General features: G+C 40.4%; 1 protein-coding gene across 4 annotated transcripts in view; it reads left to right on the forward strand.

Moving 5' to 3' along the window:
• Window positions 1-16042, forward strand: part of rmnd1 (required for meiotic nuclear division 1 homolog) — an 84835-nt gene that overhangs the window by 57001 nt on the left and 11792 nt on the right. For all 4 annotated transcript variants that reach the window (XM_080200103.1, XM_080200101.1, XM_080200102.1 and 1 more), the window contains 4 exons: window positions 1710-1816; window positions 3523-3587; window positions 6590-6666; window positions 7947-8067. In XM_080200103.1, the coding sequence (XP_080056229.1) occupies window positions 1710-1816; window positions 3523-3587; window positions 6590-6666; window positions 7947-8067 (370 nt within the window). The remainder of the gene's footprint in view (window positions 1-1709; window positions 1817-3522; window positions 3588-6589; window positions 6667-7946; window positions 8068-16042) is intronic.

A 16042-nucleotide genomic window follows, 5' to 3' on the forward strand; every position in this document is an offset into this window, starting at 1 on the left:
TGAAGAAATACAGTATTTGTACTGAATTCTCTGGGCAAGGTTTTCGCACCACAGGGTGACACAAATTAAGTCAGTGATACAGATGGCATAGCCATCCATGAGTAGTCTTTCATTCCCTTGGGTCAAAATTAAACTACTGACTATTTTACTGGAGCAGCATGATGCAATTTCCACCTTAGACCCAGGAGCTTTTTTTTGCGGCTTTTGTCACCATTTTTGGATTTACATTTCTGGTCTGCGAGTAGATTTGCAGACCAAGTTACTTGAGATATTCTTTATTTGAAAGGACCTCTGTGGGGAGTAGCTGGACGACCTGCTGGAGTTTTAATTTTTCACACAGTCAGACAAGCTAGCCTAATCCCAAGTGAGCAGTCAGCCTTCTAGTCCACAGGTTGGAATAAAAACTTTTATTAGTCAAAGTTGCAGTCACTTTGCACAGCAACCGGCTTCCCTCCTCTCTTTTCCCTGCAGTTCCACCCCTTCCCCATCAAGGACATGGATTTAAGTCATTGTGGCATCAACCCACCTTATCCTCCCAATAATAACTCCATCCACCAACTTTCCATCTCATAACATGAGCCCACTGGAGGTTAGAGACTGCCACTGTTGGATATATTACTGATAAAAGAACATCATGGATGCTTGGATTAAAGACGCAAGCCTTTATAATTCCAATGATGATTTTCCACGTTCTGTGTCTTGTACATTTTGATTATTTAGGATGACTTTCTAAATGTGCAGGAATCAATGGAACAATATTTTTGCTGCTTAGTTCACAGTTAGTCCACTTAAATGCTTATTAGAGCTGGAATTCTAGGAGAACTAAAAAAATCTTCTGGGCAAGCCAGCTTCTGGGATTACTGTCACATCTGCTACAGAGCAGAAGTACATAAACCAGGCAAAGCAAAAGCATCTGTGAAATTGAGGAAAACACAGGAGAGTGTAATCTCTCCAATCAAAGAAACTCAACGAGATTCTGCTGGAAAATAATACCTTGTATTGTAATGCAGCAAACATACTTTGCTGCTTTTAGATATATATTATATCATGCAAAAATCCATACCGTTCAACAAACAATTAACAAAGAACTCACAACGAAAACCTTCACTGTATGTCATGTTCTTTTATAAACAATTCTGGGATTAATCACCCTACTGCAGATAATGCGGAAATAGAATTTTTAAACAAGTCTGAACAGTACATTTTCTGTATGTTATGTCCAGTAGCTGTTGTTAATGCAGCAGTACTGGCAGCAACTCTTGTGACTGCACAAATTTAACTGATTCCCAAGCAGATATGAATGTTGTAATGTGTGCAAGTAAACTAAGGCTTTATTTTGGGCATTTGCGAATGGAATTGAGAATAGATTTATTATTACTGCAACGTACAGTTTCCAGTGCCTTCGCCTCACCTGTTTGCATCCTAATAGTATTGGGAAACCCCTTTATAGAGAAGTCCCCAATTATCAAAGGGGCATTTCTGTGATCATTCAGCAGTTCCAGAATCTATCCTACACCCAATATGTATTTTAATTTAAGGACAACACAATAATGGTTCATTTCATCATTTATACTTTTGTTTGAATCAATTTATGGTCCCTTATTTGTGTATGCGAAGATCAGTTTAGGCAAATTGCTAGGATTTGGCAAGAGTTTGCAAGAAAAGCAAGAATATGGTGTCATCTCTACCACATTGTTTATTTTCAACAGAGGGCATTCAAAGCTCCATCGAGGACAAATTTTGTTGAACTCTGACCTGGAACCAGATGAATCTATTTTGGAGAAGTTTGCATTTTCAAATGCACTTTCCCTGTCAGGTGAACAACAGAAAGATGTGGATGATCTCTGATCCTATTCATTATTCTCATTACATCCTGGAGATTATTGTGAATAAAGTAATCAGGTTTCAATATAATCACTGATATCCCTGAGTGTACAATATTCAATCCATTGTCAAGTCGATATGCTATTGAACCATCTGTATCAATTATGTTGTTCAGATGTACTGTTTTGTATTGTCCTCCCCAAGATTTTGCCATTTTGTAAAATGAAAGTTATTTTATGTTATATGCATATTTTGTTTTTAAAAAAAAGTTTACGTAGTGAGACATTCTAGCCCATTTACAGAGTAGCTAGATCCTTTACACTTTGGCTTAAATCTACCAGGCCTGCCCGCTGTGGGAATCATCGTGGGCGGGACAGTAAATATGATGGATAAGCCAAAGGTCCGTTTGGGCAGAAATTTCCAGACTGAGAAATCCCATCTTTTTGTCTCAATAGCCAACTGTAGCTAACTGTGGGTTGATAATTCTGCTGCTTTTAGTAGGCTGAAAATGGAGATTGGGAGTATGTGTTTGGTTCCCTTCTCCAAAAAGATAGCAATGAATCACTCACATTGAATTACAATCTAACAGCTTTGTTGTCAGTTTCTGAGGCTAGATCACAAGTTTCCATATTTGTTGACACAAAAACAGAAAATACTGGAAAATCTCTTGCATCATGCAGCATTTGTGGGGAGAGAATAGAGGCAGCATTTCAAGCCTGGATGACCCTTCATCAGAGTTCTTATGGAAGTTAAAATACTCAGATTGAAGTTTCATAGCTTGGGAGCTAAATTGTGCGGAAGCTAAGCTGTCCAAATTAAAGTTTCATGCCTTCTCTGTAACAGGTAGTGAAAATATTTGTCAGCGTGCAAACCTTCAAAGGAGTCAGTGTCTGCTATTTCAGCATGAAAAGGCTAATCTTCACCTGCGTAGGCCCCATAACATTCTGCATTCAGGCCTCCACCAGAGGGTGAGCAAGACCAGATTTTTCCATAACAAATAACAACGGCAAGATATGGGGATATGCTATGCAAATGAAGGATTAGCAGAAATCAATTTTTTATCGAATCAGAAAAGGGCAAAAAGCCAGGATTTAATTGGTAAATATCTATTCAAATGAAGGATTTTAAAAAATTGCTTGTTTCTAATTTGCTGTAATTGTAACTGCTAAGTTGTTTTTCTGTAATGTCAGAACCACTTGCAGAACAGCTGCAAGTGGGGGGGGGTTTCTCCTTGTGCACAAGTTATTAAAGGCCTTGCTTTGGATGCATGTGTCTAGTGCTGTTTGTACTCGAGTTGACTAAGAGTGCCTAAAGTTGCTGGTACCCAGGATCTCTAACACTCTCTCTCCACAGATGCTGTCAGACTTGCTAAGTCTTTCCAGCATTTTCTGTTTTTGTTTCCGATTCCAGCATCTCAGTATTTTGTCTTTATGCATATTTGTTGAATTGGGTAATACCAAAATGGTATTACCATTTTGCAGTGTTAAAGGCACATCTGCCTTCTTTAACAGTAGAATACTGCATTGCATTGTGCATGATAAGATATGACGCTGATGCTGGTACAGAATAGCTATAAAATCCAATTTAGCATTAGCCATTCAATATGACGTCTACTGACAGAGTAGTTTCATCTGCAAATTGCTGAAATCTTTGGTGCTTTTGGAAGTTTATAACAACTTCATTTTATCTTGATTGCAGTGAAACTAGCCATCTGGGAGGTGTCATTAGATAATTTTGTCGAGTCCATTCAGTCCATTCCTGAGGTGAGTAACATAACATTTTTCTACTTCAGATTGATAAACAGACTGCATGTCAAACCTGGGACCTGAACATGCACAGTAAATAATATTGAGGTATTATCTGAGTCCTTGCCCATCTCCAATAAAATAATTGTGTTAACCCAATACAGATGTCAGAAAGGCTGAACATTAGGTTGATACCTGAAGTTGAAAATATTTTGAGGAAATTTGGGTGGAGTTGAAATCTTAACAACTGAAATCATAAAATCCCGACAATGCAGAAGGAAACCATCCAAGCCATCCAGTCTGCACCAACAGCTATCCCATCCAGGCCCTTTTCCTGTAACCCCAAGCTTATACCCTACTAATCCCCCGACACTAAGGGTCAGTTTAGCATGGCCAATCCACCAGACCTGCACATCTTTGGACTGTGGGAGGAAACCGAAGCACCCGGAGGAAACACATGCAGATATGGGGGAGAACGTACAAACTCCACACTGACAGTGACCCGAGGTCAGAATTGAACTTGGATCTCTGGTGCTGTGAGGCACCAGTGTTAACAACTGAAATGCTTGCAAACATCGATTAGCTACCAAGGTTTCCATCTTGATTTGCTGGCATTAACTGGAACTTACGAAAATTGACTCCAATTTTATATCTCACTTGTAAAAAAAAATGATTTTTTTGTGGTAATTCACAGCCTCCTTAATAATTCAGTGGGACAGCGCATTGTCATGTAATTCAGAGAGCAGGAGGTTCCCAGGTTGAATTCTTGGTCTATACTATGTTAGCTGGTCTCAAAAGAATAGAAGGTGGGAGTGTTACAATTGGCCTTGGCGTGTAGATGGCTGATAAGGACAGAATGACAGCATTGTAAATGTACCTACAACAAGTTGACTGCAATGGTTCAAGAAGGCAGTTCAGCACCATCTTCTCATTGGCAATTAGGGATGAACAACAAATAACAGCAACCCTCACAATCCATGAAAGAATATAAAAAATATGGATTTGTTTTGTGCGTTGAGTGAAATTAAGAAGATTCTGTCAGAGCAGAGAACACCATGAGTCAGCTCAGCAAAGACGGGAACCTATAGTTGAAGCAACACACACCAGCTGTGAGTGATCATAAATAGGCAGTGCAAAGAGGAAAGAAATATGGATGGTGAGGGAATGAGTTAGTGAAGAAGACTTCACATATTTAGGTGCATAGGGAGAGTGGGGATATTTTGATGTGCTGAATGAGCAAAGCATCATACAGCATGAGGATAGAGCAGAACTTCATTCAGCATTTAAATCCTATCAAACGCCAGCTCTAGAGATCACTTATGAGTTTGGCACATGTATCACACAAAAGAAATCTTAAATACATAAAAATTAATGTCTTTCAACAAAATCACCATCCGATTCATCATAAGAACATAAGAAATAGGAGCAGGAGTAGGCCATCTAGCCCTTCGAGCCTGCCCCGCCATTCAATAAGATCATGGCTGATCTGTTGTGGCTCAGTTCCACTTTCCCGCCCTCTCCCCATAACCCTTAATCCCCTCTCTTATCAAGAACCCATCAACCCGCTTCTTAAAAATATTTAGCGAGGCAGCCTCCACCACTTCAACGGGCAGAGAATTCCAGAGATTCACCACCCTTTGAGTGAAGAAGTTCCTCCTCAACTCCGTTCTAAACCGCCTCCCCTTTATCTTGAGGCTGTGCCCCCTAGTCCTACTGTCTTTTTTGAGCGGGAAGAGTCTCTCCACCTCTATCCTATCCATCCCATTCATCATCTTATACGTCTCAATGAGATCTCCCCTCATTCTTCTAAACTCTAACGAGTACAAGCCTAGTTTATTCAGCCTCTCCTCATAGCTCAATCCCCTCAACTCCGGTATCAGCCTAATAAACCTCCTCTGCACTCCCTCCAGGGCCAAAATATCCTTGCGCAGGTGCGGCGCCCAAAACTGCATACAGTACTCCAGCTGCGGCCTCACCAATGCCCTATACAGCTGCAGCAAGACCTCCCTACTTTTATATTCAATCCCCCTCGCTATGAAGGCCAGCATCCCATTCGCCTTCCTGACCACCTGCTGCACCTGCAAGCTGGGTTTTTGCGACTCATGCACAAGGACCCCAAGGTCCCTCTGCACCGTCGCCTGCTGCAGTTTTTCGCCACGTAAGTAATAGTCCTTCCTACCATTCTTCCTACCAAAGTGGACCACCTCACACTTGCCAACATTAAATTCCATTTGCCATTTCCTGGCCCATTCGCCCAGCCTATCTAGATCCTTCTGCAGACTCTCCACACCCTCCGCACAATTTGCCTTTCCCCCAATCTTGGTGTCATCAGCAAATTTCGACACCCTGCACTCGGTTCCCTCCTCCAGTTCATCTATATAAATGGTAAATAGCTGAGGCCCCAGCACCGACCCCTGGGGCACCCCACTAGTCACCAACCGCCAATCCGAATAGCACCCATTGACCCCCACTCTCTGCCTCCTATTTGACAACCAATCCTCTATCCACGCTAACACCCTACCCCCAACTCCATGTCCCCTGACCTTCTGCAATAACCTTCTGCGTAAATTTAAATAAGCATGTAAACCCATGATCTTAAACTGAGAAGGGTCGTTTTCCTGAAAATTAGAAACAATCCATTACCCTTGTTAAATTCTGTCTGGTTCATCTCTGGCACTTTTCCATTAGCGTATGGAAGTCAGATCAAATCACTTGGGGTTATAGGAAAGGGATTAGTCTGAGAGACATCTTGCCTCAGCTCCAAACTTCTTGCACAGTGGGATGACCGCACTCTCTACATCTAAATCTAACCCCTGGGTGCCATCCAATAAGTTCAGTCACAGTTAAAAATAACTCAATTTCACCCAACATGCCAAATCAGCATGGATTTAACTTTAACTCAGATTTTATTACTGATATATATGTTATGTATAAACTTGATTCTTTCTGAAAGTCAGATTTATACCATCAAATGCTCACATAGCTTCACAGCATTTTGCCTTTTACTCCACTCTATTCAGATGCTGAAAGCAGGAAAACAAGTGAAACTTTCACGATCTGAAGTCATGCAGAAAATTGGTGAACTGTTTGCTTTGAGGTAAACGATGTAAAGCAGAAATTTCTAGTTTGTTTCAGAAATGTAAATGTATTATATACCATTTTTTATATCCAAGTCATTTTGTAGTAACTCAAAGATCATTAAGACTACACTAAATGCTCTACAGAGAGGTATTGTGGTGCAGTGGTAATACCTCTACTTTTGGGCTGCAAGTTCTGGGTTCCAGTCTCGCTTCAGGATATGCTGGCCATGGGACGTGCTTTATAACATGGCCAGATAGGTTGATTGTCAGCCTGTAAATCCTTCCAATAGGCTTTACCACAAACAGGAAGAGTGGGAGAGTTTCCTAATCAGCTGCACTACAGAAGGCAGCAGCAAACCACAAACACGTAATCTTGGACCAATCCAACGGAAGTCCATGGTCGCCAATGCCCTCTTAGGGAATGGTACCTGAATGTGAAGGACGAAATGTTCTGCAGCTAATAACCTGACTTATCCACAGAAACATTTAGTGGCTACATTCATGTGACATCCCCAAACATAATTGTCCCACATAAGTCCCTCAATGGCTTTAAGATGCCAAGGCCCCTATTTCCTCCTTTTAAGATGCTGCTTAAAATCTACTTCTTTGGCAATGCTTCATTAGCTAGTGAGCTTAACTCTGATGTATCTTGGCATTTACTATCAAGACTGTTTCCAGAGCAACGTTATAGGAAAGTAAACTGATGAAAGAAATCCATTAGGTAGGCCTTTAAAACAAATTACCTTTTAAACATCTACAGAGATAACTACAAAAAAGACATTCTGTTATCATGAAGAATGTTTTCAGAAGCTTGACAAGATTAATTTTCTTTTAGGATGATGGGAATCCAAAATAGGGTACACTCTGTATGACAACTGCCTGAAATCCATATACCAAACATAAGTACGAATGGTAGGATTGATTGCGTATTTGTTAGGTTAAAAGGTACAATATTGGGTCAATTTTTGAATTAACTTTTTCATAATGGAGAAGTATTCTTATATGACATTTTTCTTGGCTAGGTTCTTAATCAATAAGGGGATCAAAGGCTATGGGAAGAAGGCAGGAAAATGGGGATGAGAGTCATATTAGATATGATTGAATGTTGGAGGGGACTTGATGGACCGAATGGCCTAATTCTGTTTCTATATCTTATGGTCTTATAGACACATATTTTCTACATATTCTTTTTGCATATAAAACCTTTCTGAATTGTTTCATAAATGTTAACATAAGGAATCAGTGGCTCACACAGCTCTAACCTGCCTGGTGTTATCCTAATTTTGTTCTCTTTCAGACACCGTATAAATTTGAGTTCAGATCTCCTGATGACCCCTGATTTTTACTGGGACAGAGAGAACCTGGAACAGCTGTATGATAAAACTTGCCAATTTCTGAATATTAACCGACGTGTAAAGGTGTGTGTTCTGAGAAATGGTAGCAAGCTATAATCTACCCCGTATAGAAAGAATAGAAACAACTCTGTGCTGGCAGTGGGGAAGCTACTCAAGTAGATTTTGATGAAAGGAGATGTGTAAATTTCTCCACAGGTTTTCCAAAATTGTATCTTTTATTCTCAGCACTAGTCATTCAAAAGTTCCAATACACAAAAATAACAGATTTGAAAGTGTTCCATTTTATAAATGTAATATTGATAGATATCAGCATATGATGTTCGTGTACCTGCAGAAAGAAATTACACAGAAATCACAATGTACAGCAGAGGAAATGTAGTCTCCGAGGAGTGGTTGATCAAGGTCCAAGGAGGTTGAATTTGCCATTTAAGCTATATTGTGGCCTTTGTCATTAGAGAAGGGTTAGGCCATCATATTCATATTATTTAGTGCTTGCATCTCTGTGGACATGATTGTAAAAGAGCTCAACCCCAGATGAATATATTAACAAACTTTGGATTTCAGCTCAGGGTTTTACTAAATAAAATGAGGAATTCCTACTGCAATCTCATTTAAGGATTGCAATAAATATGAGTATTAAACAAAATTTCACATTGTACCTGGGAAAAATACAAATTTGCTACACACCAGAATATTCTATTTGCTGTCAACTTTGCTTTCCACTTATTTTCAGAGGATGAACTGCAACCAAAAGCAGGTACAAAACAACAGTTTAAAGCTTGACTTAGAATTCCAGCTTTCATTTTCATATTCAAAAACTTAATATTTTACCTTCAATATTGTACCGCTTTTAAAACTCAACCTGTTGCATTGGATTGTGAACCTCTTTTTGATTTTTAAACCATTTTCTTTTTAACAGAGAATCTACAGGCCAAAAAGTCAGAATAAGCCAAAGTTTATGCTGGTTTTTCTAGTTCTTTCTAAAGAACCTGCTTTGGAAGAACTTCTAGGTCTGTCTGTACCATACATAATTGGAAAGATGGTAAAGGCCTCTTGGATAATAATCACAAGTCCTTTGCTATCTTGAATGATCATAAACATCTTGTCATTCACTGACATCTTCCACCATGTTTTCAAGGGCAATTATGAATTGGTCACACATTCTGACATGACAGTTTTAAAAAAAACTCAAGGAATATCTCAGATAACTCAGGTTATCTCCTAGACAATTTCAGGACTGGAAAAACAGCCTGTCAACTGTTGGAAGTGACCCAGGAAAAAAAAGTGCTTGACAAAACCCCAAAACCATCTTAACAACTTTTTCAAGTACTAGCACAGCTACACACATCCCAGAAAATGCAGGTAGTAAGTTTGAAATGGTCGGTCCAGTGATTCAGGGTGTACAATTCGGTAAGAGAAAGTGGTGGTACTAGAGAAAAAGCAAGAACATTCTATGCTGTGAGATAACATGGAATTGGGCAGTGGTGACATGCAGTAGTTGCTTTTCAATGGAAATAATCTGAAACTGCTGAGTGAGGTGTGTATTTGATAGATGTGTGGGCAGCATATTGGCTGATGATGCAGATGATCCTATGCAAGCCTGAAGAGATAAGTTGACAGCAGTGATGATCTTCATTGCCAGTGAAATGTTGAACTCCAGTTGATCCCGCTACAGGTGATGTGGAGATGCTGGCATTGAACTGGGGTGGGCACAGTAAGAAGTCTCACAACACCAGGCTAAAGTCCAACAGGTTTATTTGTTGTCACGAGCTTTCAAAGCACTGCTACTTCATCAGGTAAAAAAGGAGCATCACCCGAGGAAGGAGCAGTGCTCTGAAAGCTTGTGATTCCAAATAAACATGTTGAACTTTAACCTTATTCTTCTACAGATGATACAGCTCTGCACAATCTGAAGCCTGCGGGATCACTTGTGCTCAGTCATTGCTAGGTAGATTGCCAGGTCTTCAAATATAATTTGTGGCATAATGAAGTTTAGCCCTGATCCTCTGTACCATCTATGACATTAAAAAATCTGACTACTTTATTCATAGCACCATTATGTGTTTTTGCCAGGAGTTAAAGGGAAACTACACTACCGCTATTCACTATCTAAAACTAGCAGTGATGTTTCAGACACTATTTTTCTTGACCGAGAATTTCCATCCTGTGTTTGGAATCCTGTCCCGTCAAACCAGGAACTAAACACAGACTTGTCTATCATATGCATGGCTGAGAAGCAGATGAAAACTTCCCTAACTATGTCAACTGATTGCTTTAACCCTGACTTCAGAAGAGCACCTTTACTGCAGCATTATTTTTACTTCTCACACCAGTCATCCTTGTCACCTCTGAATGAGATTGCCAAGTTAAGCTCAGATCTGTATGACAGAATCATCATCTTAAAAAGGTGATGCCAGGTCAGTTCCTTTCAGTCAGCAAACAGAAGAGGCTTTCATTCGTATATTTGTGCTGGATTTAAACCCTGAAGGCAGAGGTGAAAGGACAGACTGCTGAACCTTTGTGCCAATCATCCCACAAAGCTGGCATTCCTATTTGTATTCAACATTGCAGTGTCAGGGCACCAGTACTGAATGCCTAGGAGCAATTACAGTGGAATAACCTGGTTGAAGGGGTTGGAATCATGTCATAAACTACAAGGGTGATACCATTTACCATCATTTGAATCCCAAATCGCACCATGCTCAATATTTAACACTGTATGAGTTTTAATTGTGAGGGTATTTTATTTTCTTGGAAGCCCATGTTTATGCAAATAATGATGTGGAGATGCTGGTGTTGGACTGGGATAAGCACAGTAAGAAGTCTCACAGCACCAGGTTAAAGTCTAACAGGTTTATTTGGTAGCACAAGCTCTCAGAGTGGTGCTGCTTCATCACATGAACCCAAGATCCCAGTTGAGGCTGTTCATATCACACTACCTGTAACTCCCACCACTTGCCTGGGCTTGCAAAATCTCACTAATTGTCCTGGGCTTGCAAAATCTCACTAATTGTCCTGGCTGGACATAATGCACTTCTCTCTAACCTGTGCTCAACCCTCTTTCCACTCATATTGTCTGTACCTTTAAGACTTGATTACCTGTAAAGATTCGCATTCCAACCATTAACTTGTAAACTGAGTTTGTGTCTTTATGTGCCCTGTTTGTGAACACAACTCCTCACTCACCTGAAGAAGGAGCAACACTCCAAAAGCTTGTGCTACCAAATAAACTTTTTGGACTTTAACCTGGTGTTGTGAGACTTCTTACTGTATACATAATGCCAGTCATATAGGATGGCAAGTACAGTATTAATTTACCCTTTGTTATTGATGTATGATAGTGATTTTGCTGTATAATTGTTACATAATTTACTAGTTTAGTAGAGAATAAACTTCCATTTTAGAATCAAAATGACAAAGTGGGGATGCAAGAGCTGAACAGGGCTGTGAAAATGTAATGTTAATTGAGACAAAAATAAAATTCCTGGATAATGGAAATCTGAGATAAAAATAGAAAATGCTGGAAATACTCAGCAGGCCAGGAAGCTTCAATGGAGAGAAAAACAATTCATCTTTTCAGAGTGGTGGTTTTACATCAGAGCTGGAAAAAGTATGAGATTTAACAGTTTTTAAGCAAGCATAGAGCCAGGGAAAGAAAGTGATAGTGAGTCAAGGGGGCCAAGGGAAGAAAAATCTGTGATTGGGTGGAGGACAGGAGTAACTGAATGAAAACAGGGTTGGTGTTGCAAAGTAGTGGGGCAAGCAAAGAAACAAATAATGGGTCCAGAGGAGGTATGAAGAACCAGCTGCTGACTAAGAAAATGAAACAGTGGTTGTAATCAAAGAGTGTTGAGCTCAAAGCTGATGCTGGATGATCATGAATTGTAAGTGAAGCACAAACTTGTGTTGAGCTTCATTAGAACGACGACTGAAGGGCATGGAAAAGTAAAGTGGCATTTGTGCCACTTTAAAATTAATGTGTTAAAATGTGCCACTGAAAATTAAAGTGGCACTCCAAAGATATGCAGGTTAAGTTGATTGGCCATGGTAAATTGATCCTTAGTATCAGCGGATTAGCAGGGTAAATATGTGGGGTTATGTAAATAGGGCCTGGGTGGGATTGTGGTTGATGCAGACTCGATGAGCCGAAAGGCCTCCATCTACACTGTAGGGATTCTATGATTTTGGTCTCAGCACACAGAGCACTGTAAACACCAGGTATTGTATCTTAAGTTGGAAGAAATAGAAGTCAGTTGTAATTTCACCTGGAACAAATGTTTAGGGCTCTGGTTGAAGGAAATAAAAAGGCAGATGTTACATCTCCTGAACTTATATGGGAAGGTGAGGGAGAAAAGCAGGCATTGGGAGTGATTTGAGAGTGGGCCGTGGTGTTCTAGAGGGAAGAACAGGTTTTTCCTGCCTTCCATATACATTTTCCCTGGCTTACACTTACTTCAAAACTACTAAATTCCTAACTTCTTACATTTCTGATGAAAGGCCATTGACCAAAAACTTTAACTCTGTTTCTTTCCCCACAGACTTGTTGAATATTAGTTAAATGAACTGAAGGAGGTGTTTAAAGACTTGACCACAGAATTAATCAATAGACATTGGGCGGGATTCTCTGGCCTTCCCGTGTTGCCTTTCTCTCAGTGCCGTTGACCAGCAGTGGATCTTCTGGTCCTGCCTCTATCAATGGGATTGCCCATTGAATCCACCCCACACCACTGGGAAACCCGCAGCGAGAGTATGCTGTCAGCAGGACCAGAAGATCCCGCTGGTGTGAGCAGCCAGAATGTTCCAGCCATTCTTTATCAATTTTGCAAATCATGAATTTTTAAAACCAAATGTAATTTTGAGAAGTAAATAGAGATTACTTAGTTTTGTACCAAATAGTTTATGGAATCATTCAGTTGCTTAGAATTCTATTTATAAAGTGATAATACTAATAACATAGAAAAGAGATCAGGCACTGCTCCAAATATAAAACTGAGTAATCATATAGAGTACCTTTCTTAGTGATACCAGGCTAGAAACCGTGAAGATCCAAAGATACATGGGGCCCATGTGCATAGGTGATTAAAATGTCGTAAACAGGTAAAAAAAAATTAAGGCTAATGAAATGCTAGTCTTTATATCTATAGAACTAGACCGTGGCAATCAGGTCAAGCACTGGAGATTAAATTGGCTAAAGGTGACCTATAGAAAGCTTTTTTATACAGTGAATGGCTATGAGTTGGAATGTACTGTCTGATATGGTAATGGAGTTAGATTAAATTGTGGCTTTCAAAAGAGAATTGAGTAAGTATCTGAAAGAAAGAAAAATAGCAAAGGGAAAGACAAGCGAGTGGGACTAGCTAAATCCCTCTTGATGGCCAGCAAGGGCTCAACAAGCCACATGTCATCCTCCTATTCTGTAACCATTCTACCATTTTATAAAGTCATGCTACAGCTGTGCAAAGTCCTGTTGAAACCTTACCTGGAGTTTTCAGCAGATCTGGACACAATACCCAGGAATTATATCTTGACCTTGGAAGAAGTAGCTTATAATTACCAGAATGATACTGAGGGTAAATTACAAACACAAGGGTTGTACAGAGATGGAAAGAAAGTATGATTTCTGATTGAGGAATCTAGGATGAGGGAAAATCATAAAAAAGTTAGAACTAGACCTTTTGGGAGTGAAGTCAAGAAACAATTGTTTTTCTAAAGATTTAAGTTTATTCATTAGTGTCACAAGTAGGTTTACGTTAACTCTGCAATTAAGTTATTGTGAAAATCCCCTAGTTGCCACACTCCAGTGCCTGTTCAGGTACACTGAGGGAGAATTTAGCATGGCCAATCCACCTAATCTGCACATCTTTGGACTATGGGAGGAAACTGGAGCACCCTGCAGAAACCCACACAGACACAGGGAGACTATGCAGACTCCGCATAGACAGTGACTCAAGCCGGGAATTGAATCCGGATCCCTGCACGGTGAGGCAACAGTGCTAACCACTGTGCCACTGTATTTGGAATTTACTTCTACAATTGGAAATTGATGTTAGATCAATAGTTAATTTCAAATCTGTAATTGTTAATTTTTTTATATTCATGAAATGTGGGCATCAATGATAAGGCCAGTATTTACTGCACTTCCCTAATTGCCCTTAACTGAGCAGCTTGCTTAGCCATTTCATAGGGCAGTAAAGAGTTAACTACGTCATTGTGGACCTGGACTCATATATATTATATATAATATGTCAGGGTAAGAACAGCAGGTCTCCTCCCCTAAAGGATATTAGTGGATCAGATGGGCTTTTACAATAATGTGGTAGTTTCAAGGTTACCATTACTAATACTGACCTTTTATACAAAATGTGTTTAGGAATAGAACTTTAGTTTGCCAGCTGCCATGGTGTGGTTGTTTGCTTCTGCATTATTAGTCCAGGAACATTATCATAAGAACATAAGAACATAAGAAATAGGAGCAGGAGTAGGCCATCTAGCCCCTCGAGCCTGCCCCGCCATTCAATAAGATCATGGCTGATCTGTCGTGGCTCAGTTCCACTTTCCCGCCCTCTCCCCATAACCCTTAATCCCCTCTCTTATCAAAAACCCATCAACCCGCTTCTTAAAAATATTTAGCGAGGCAGCCTCCACCACTTCAACGGGCAGAGAATTCCAGAGATTCACCACCCTTTGAGTGAAGAAGTTCCTCCTCAACTCCGTTCTAAACCGCCTCCCCTTTATCTTGAGGCTGTGCCCCCTAGTCCTACTGTCTTTTTTGAGCGGGAAGAGTCTCTCCACCTCTATCCTATCCATCCCATTCATCATCTTATACGTCTCAATGAGATCTCCCCTCATTCTTCTAAACTCTAACGAGTACAAGCCTAGTTTATTCAGCCTCTCCTCATAGCTCAATCCCCTCAACTCCGGTATCAGCCTAGTAAACCTCCTCTGCACTCCCTCCAGGGCCAAAATATCCTTGCGCAGGTGCGGCGCCCAAAACTGCACACAGTACTCCAGCTGCGGCCTCACCAATGCCCTATACAGCTGCAGCAAGACCTCCCTACTTTTATATTCAATCCCCCTCGCTATGAAGGCCAGCATCCCATTCGCCTTCCTGACCACCTGCTGCACCTGCAAGCTGGGTTTTTGCGATTCATGCACAAGGACCCCGAGGTCCCTCTGCACCGTCGCCTGCTGCAGTTTTTCGCCACGTAAGTAATAGTCCTTCCTACCATTCTTCCTACCAAAGTGGACCACCTCACACTTGCCAACATTAAATTCCATTTGCCATTTCCTGGCCCATTCGCCCAGCCTATCTAGATCCTTCTGCAGACTCTCCACACCCTCCGCACAATTTGCCGTTCCCCCAATCTTGGTGTCATCAGCAAATTTCGACACCCTGCACTCGGTTCCCTCCTCCAGATCATCTATATAAATGGTAAATAGCTGAGGCCCCAGCACCGACCCCTGGGGCACCCCACTAGTCACCATCCGCCAATCCGAATAGCACCCATTGACCCCCACTCTCTGCCTCCTATTTGACAACCAATCCTCTATCCACGCTAACACCCTACCCCCAACTCCATGTCCCCTCCATGTTATCATTCCACTAAATTAACCAAAGATATTAAGGAATATGGAGGAAAGATATGTAAGTAAAGTTAGATCTCAGATTAGCCAGAATCACACTGAATGGTGGAACAAACTCAAGAGTTTGTTGTTCTTACGTTCATAATTTGGATTGTGCAAGGACACCTTGATATTGAGTCACTAAAGTACTAAAATTTGCTAGATGTGATTTCTTTGTATTTTCACATAATAAGCAGAGTATTAATTTCACTTAATAAGGAGAGTATTAAATTAAACGCTGATGCATTCAGAGTGGCTAAAAGTAGTGGGCGATTAGAAGATTGGGAAAGATTTAAAAATCAACAAAGAATGACTAAGAAGTTGATAAAGAAAGGAAAGATAGACTGTGAAGCTAAAGTAGCACTAAATATAAAAAAGGACAGTAAGAGTTTTTACAAATATATAAAGAAGAGGA

Source organism: Carcharhinus amblyrhynchos, chromosome 12, assembly GCF_965287045.1.
Source record: "Carcharhinus amblyrhynchos chromosome 12, sCarAmb.v2.hapA, whole genome shotgun sequence".
NCBI classification, from domain to species: Eukaryota; Metazoa; Chordata; class Chondrichthyes; order Carcharhiniformes; family Carcharhinidae; genus Carcharhinus; species Carcharhinus amblyrhynchos.